Source organism: Henckelia pumila, chromosome 1, assembly GCF_033568475.1.
Source record: "Henckelia pumila isolate YLH828 chromosome 1, ASM3356847v2, whole genome shotgun sequence".
NCBI lineage: Eukaryota > Viridiplantae > Streptophyta > Magnoliopsida > Lamiales > Gesneriaceae > Henckelia > Henckelia pumila.
In genome coordinates, this window is record NC_133120.1 from 152828474 (window position 1) to 152834347 (window position 5874).

At 39.2% G+C, this 5874-nt stretch overlaps 1 protein-coding gene across 1 annotated transcript; it reads right to left on the reverse strand.

The window, feature by feature from the left end:
• Positions 1–222: 222 nt before the first annotated feature.
• LOC140874909 (uncharacterized) lies at positions 223–2392 on the reverse strand. Its single transcript, XM_073278390.1, has 3 exons — positions 2223–2392; positions 1763–2151; positions 223–1689 (listed from the first exon to the last, which is right to left on the reverse strand). Exons 1-3 carry the CDS (start codon positions 2289–2291, stop codon positions 528–530), a joined length of 1620 nt encoding a protein of 539 aa, XP_073134491.1. The 5' UTR covers positions 2292–2392; the 3' UTR covers positions 223–527.
• Positions 2393–5874: the final 3482 nt, after the last annotated feature.

The window sequence follows — 5874 nt, forward strand, 5'->3', positions numbered from 1 at the left end:
TTTTACAAGAATACTAGCTAGCCTGAAAAGATATATGTTTCATGAAAGCATATTAGTTGTTTGGATAAAGCTGGCATGAGCTTATTCGCCCATCTCCCGGGCCATGCTTTCTCCATGAAAGCATTTATATATATACATATATATTGCCACCCCATTTGCAATGAATTATTACGCAAGAAAGAAAATGAGACCCAACTAATTTTGGGATCGTAATTATTATTATCATATATCATCCAAGAATATATTCCAAAAGCAAACTAGAGTTCTGCAATTATAACCAAAGCTGTACAGAGACATCATATCGATCTTAAACAAACAAGCAAGTAGCTAGCACAAGTAATTAATTAATATTGGTGGTAACAAAATTTTTCATGACACTAATTATATATATATCGTACGTTAAACCCCAAAGTATATATGTATGGATGAACCCAAATGCAAGTGGCCGGGGGAAGATTTGTGACGCCACCATTATTTATCACAAATTAATTAACTCCCGCCAATTAATGACTCCATCGATCCATCTATTAGCAGCTCAAAGCTTCGTATTTCACCGAAATGGGACGGTTAAATGATCCTGCCTGAGAAATCAAGTTCCCAACAACACCAATGTCCCTGCAGAAAACTCCTTGAAAAACTGACTGGGGAGGTGTTATCTTTTTCTCATTGGACAAAACCTCGTCTTGCTCGTGTGCCTTTTGAACTTGAATTGCCACGGCCTGCAACACAGCAACAGCCTTCTTTCTTTGTTTCTCTGCCTCTGCTTCTTCCAATATCCATGCCATCACACTGGTGTACCCCTTTTGGATCAGTCTATACAGCATTAAGGCCGAGGTTCTTGCACGCTCTCTGATGGAATCCATGTTCTTCTCATCCGCAAACTCGCACTTGTCCATGAAACTCAGGGACTTGTCGGGCCTGTGTTTCAGGGTCAGCAGCAGATGGGCTCTATCTAATTCTGATCTCGAGCATCCCCTTTTTAATCCGATGAGCGAATAGTAATCTACATTCTTAGTTTCACCGGCCGCCACCCTTTGCTTCAGTTGATGCATTTTGGATGCCAATGAACATAGTTTCCCTGGAATTTCCCTGTACTGAATGTTTTGGCGCTTCCAAACAGGGCCCATCATCAGTTTGCGATCCCGCAGGATTGAGTTATAAAGGAGTTTCAAATGCTCCAGATCGTGAAGACTATCTGGCAAACACCTAATGGTTTCGTATACGGCGGCTCTTATCGTAAGAGCCTCGATGCAACAAGTGTCCAACGCTAAAGCCCGGTTGCAATCGGCTATGGCCTCCGCTAATCGACCAGCTGATTGATAAGCAGAGGCTCTGTGCACGTAGCACTCGGACAAAAATCCTTGTGGGGCTCCGCGACGGCCGTCCAGGATTTTGGAGAAATGTCTGATGGCTTCGGAGTAAAGACCGGCATCGAGGGAAGCGATGGCGGCTGTTTTGCGGCGGACGAGGAGTTTGGTATGACAGAGAAGCTCTGAGATAGTCTCGGACTCGGTCTTAATTGCTTCTTGCTGGCATTCTGTAAAATGGTTGGAAGAAAAACTGTCTTCCGACAGAGAAATGCTTTCACGGCGGAAAGCGGCGGTGGCGATTCGCTTTCCCGACTGGAGTAGCACAATCGCATCTTCCATCAACCCCAAGTGGCAACATGCTTGGCCCAAAACAGAGTACCTGTTGGATGAAATTAATTTGTTGAACAATACGAATTCGATCGAGTTTAATGAGAATAAAAAGTGACCAATACCTCCATTGCGCTTGTTTGTGGGAGTTTCTACATAATAATCCAGCCATCACCTTCCTCTTGAAATCCGAGACAGAAAAGCATTTGAAAGGCGGGGTCTGATGATCTTGGGAGGTGGAAGGAAGAAGATTGAGCTGAATTATATCGGAGGAACCCGAGGACGAATCATCAATATCGGAGACGAGCATAATTTTGAAGCTGGGAATATAATCCTGGAGCATATCCCCCACGTCCTTGAACCTTCTGAGATGCAACAGACAGCGCGCCTTGAGCTCTAGCACGGCCTCTGCTTGCGGTGCCACGGCGAGGGCGGCATCCAGAACTCCCAATGCGTCGCGATGCTCTTCAGTGGCTATCAACATTTTGGCTTCCCTCACATATCTATCCACCACCTGCACCCAATATATTATTATTACATAGAATTCAATGAAAAGAGGAGTACGTAATTAATTGATCATGGTACCCTTTTATTAGTGAGCCACCAGTACTGTTTCTTCTCGGCCAAAGATATTGGAGATGTAGCAGCAGCCATTGCTAATTATCTGTACTTCTCTCACATTTTTAACATGGCCGGCCCTCTTCTAATTAATCTTGGAGAGGGAGAGAGAGAGAGAGAAAAAAAAAAAAGGTTGGGTATTTTGTGTGAAAATGTATAATGCAAGAAACCTTTAAACAAGAATGCCAGCTTTCATACCTCCCTCTGCGCTGGCATCAGATTCTTCCACTTTCACATTTACATTTACATTTACATTTACGGGCAAATATGTTTTAATTCTCACTTCCATTTTTTACTTTCTTTTCATCAATTTTTTGCCTAATGTGTTGGATATTAATTTTTATCGATCTACACGATTAAATTTCTATATCAATATAAATGGTAATTAGCTATAAATTATATATATGTCATAGACACAAGAAAAGACAACAAATTAATTAAATAAACGAACAAACACTTATAAGCTACGTTGACACCAAACAAAGTATACGAGATTATATATTTCAAAATACTGGTTTTCTAATTAGCTTTGTTTGTTGAAAAGAATATTGAATGCTATAACAATATGGCCGAGCAGTACTCGATCCATTTAAGTTAATATTTATGAGGGGTTAGGCAGAAACTTAAATTCGTTGATGCAGACGTACAAATTAATTATATTGTGGGTTTAAGTATGTCAAATTGTCACAGCACAGACATCATGCCTTGCCAACCTTAATTGCAATATTTGAAGTGCATGGCTCAATATCCATTTTCATTAATTTTCCCTTCATGGATAGGGTGTCCTTTGCTTTTAGAAATCACCCATATATCACCACTAGCTCTTCTCTAAAAGCAGCCCAGATTACGACCCTTTCCCAAAAAATAAATAAATAAATAAATAAAATTACATGACTTTTTTTTTAGAATTTCAATAATAAATTTCTGATCATAGTATTAATTTTTTATTTAAAAAAATAAAAAAAAAATTGAGTTAGTTATATATAATAAGAAAGTTAATGAGATGCTGCATGTATTTATTCTTAAACGGGAGCTTTTAGCTTTGGCGCACATTGACATAAAGGAAGGAAGGCCTAGCTCCCACAATCTCGTGGCATGACCCATTAATGAACCCCTCCTTTCCTTTCCTTTGCCACATCAATCAATGCTTATCACATGCTCGTCCCTACACTCCAATCATTCCTCATCCAATCTTCATTTTCTCCATTATTAACAACATATATCGCTCTGTTACTGTTTGAAAGAATTTTTAGAAAGCACTTTTCAGTTTTTTTTTAACAAAATTTCATAAAATTTCAAAATTTTGTTAAAGAAAAGCTAAATGATATATATATATTGATGAGTTTGATTTATGTAAGAAATTAAAATGATTTGAGTTTTGGTGTTTGAATATATAATAATAATAATAATAATTGGGAAGAAGGATGGAGCCCGTGAGTGGTATGGATAAATGAGGTTATATAGTTCCAGCCTTGTATGCTATAGCAAGCACATTCTTGTTCCAGCTAAGGATTCCACATCGAGATAGCAAGGGTCCCCCACACCCGCTCACTCTTAATTTCCTAGCTAGCTAGATAATCCCATTTCCCTTCCTTTTTTCTTTTTAATTATTTTATTTGCTGCCATTGTATGGGCACTATTCAAATATTATACATCTACATGCACTGACATATGTATTGTCATTGTGAACGATGAATATAATCTATATATTTGATGATATTGTTCTTGTGACAATAATGAATTGTACGTTGGACTAATTCATGTTTTGTGTATAAATCGTTGTGCATGTGTACAAAAATGCATTGATCTCTAGCTAGCTAGCTAGCTAAAATTCCACTATCCATGGGCAAATTAATCGATTATGTTTTGATACATATGACAATACGTACGGTGCGCATCTACTTGAAATGATTTATATAGCTAGCTAGTATTGGCCTACAATCAGCCTGGCCACATTACAAGTTAATTCTTTATATTTAATTTGGGCAAGGACCAAAAATACACATGTTATGTCGTCTTCGTTTGCATGACTCTCAATAAAATCGTGCATGGTTTTTATATATATATGATTTTTTATTTAATTTTGTTAGATTATATTAGATTATATTATTATTATTAGGCTTTTCTATTCATTAGCTAATAAGGATATAGTAGTCTTTTTATTGTTTGCTTGTATTTAATCTAACTATATAAACATCTTGTTGTGTAACTTTTATACACAATTTTTCATGATATAGAAAACCTAGTTTTCTCTGCTTTAATTTCTACATGGTATCAAAGCCTCCATCTCTATGGATTTCGATCGTTTGATTGAAGGACTGTTAATCTCGTCCACAGCTTTCGCGGATCGAACTTGGTTTTCTGCTTCCTATTTGGTTGTTCGTGCAAACTATTTGTTGTCACCATGGCTGGTCGTAAAGATGATTCGCTTCAATCGATTAGTGTCCATTGGATGGAAAAAATTATTCGTATTGGGCCTATGTTATGAAAAATTTCTTGCGGGGAAAATCTATGTGGGGTTATGTTACTGGTGTGTGTGTGTTAAACCTGCTGACATCAAAGCTGCTGATTATGAAAAGTCATTGGATACTTGGGAGGCCGATAATGCGAAGATTATAACATGGATCAATAATTCTGTTACACACTCCATTGGTGCTCAGCTGGCCAAGTATGAAACTGCCAAACAGGTTTGGGATCATCTGTCAAAATTGTACACACAGTCTAACTTTTCCAAACAATATCAATTGGAAGCAGATATTCGTGCTCTTCGGCTGAGAGATATGGGCATCCAAGATTTTTATTCTTCCATGTCCGAACTATGGGACCAGTTGGCACTCACAGAATCTTCAAAATTGCAAGCATTCCCGGCTTACGTCACTCATAGAGAAGAAAAACGTCTGGTCCAATTTTTGATAGCTCTTCGTGATGATTTTGAAGGATTGTGTGGGACAATCTTGCATCGTAGTCCTCTTCTTTACGTTGATTCGGTGGTACATGAATTGCTTGCTGAGGAGATTCGCTTTAAGTCTCAAGCTGATAAGGGGACTCATGTCCCGTCTACGCCATCTGTTTTTGCCGTACCACAGCGCCCTCTGCCTCATAACCAAAATCGGTCTAATTTGAAGATTTCTACTGATGAGTGTGCTTATTGCAAAGAAAAGGGACATTGGAAGTCACAATGTCCGCAATTGTTGAACAAAGGTAAACCACAGCCGCAGCAACAGAAACGACCACCGCAACAACGACCTCAGCATCCGTCCTTGCTACCTCAGAATGCTTCATGGAAACCTGGTACTCAACCACAACAGTTTCCATATCGACCACCACAGTCCAGTAATGCAGTGGCTGCCCCCTCTTTGGATCCGTATCTATTTGAGCAGTTTCAGCAGTTCCTTGCTTCACAGTCCTCTGCCCAGCCATCTGCCATGTCAGTCTCCTCTCATATAGGTTTGTCGTCGTCTGCTCCTTCAGGTATACCCTCATCCTTGTGGGTCTTGGATTCTGGTGCCTCCCACCATATGTCACCCCACTTGCCCTCCTTTGTCTCTTTTACTCACAGCTCATCTATATCTGTTGCAACTGCTGATGGTACTGCTATGCCATTAGTAGGTGTTGGTTC

Bases quoted from the DNA above. Each gene is read 5' to 3' on its own strand.
- LOC140874909 (XM_073278390.1), bottom strand. From the start codon at position 2,291: ATGGCTGCTGCTACATCTCCAATATCTTTGGCCGAGAAGAAACAGTAC. The intron at 2,152-2,222 runs GTACCATGATCA...TATTGGGTGCAG, and splicing joins GGTGGCTCACTAATAAAAGG to GTGGTGGATAGATATGTGAG. The intron at 1,690-1,762 runs GTATTGGTCACT...TTCATCCAACAG, and splicing joins CACAAACAAGCGCAATGGAG to GTACTCTGTTTTGGGCCAAG.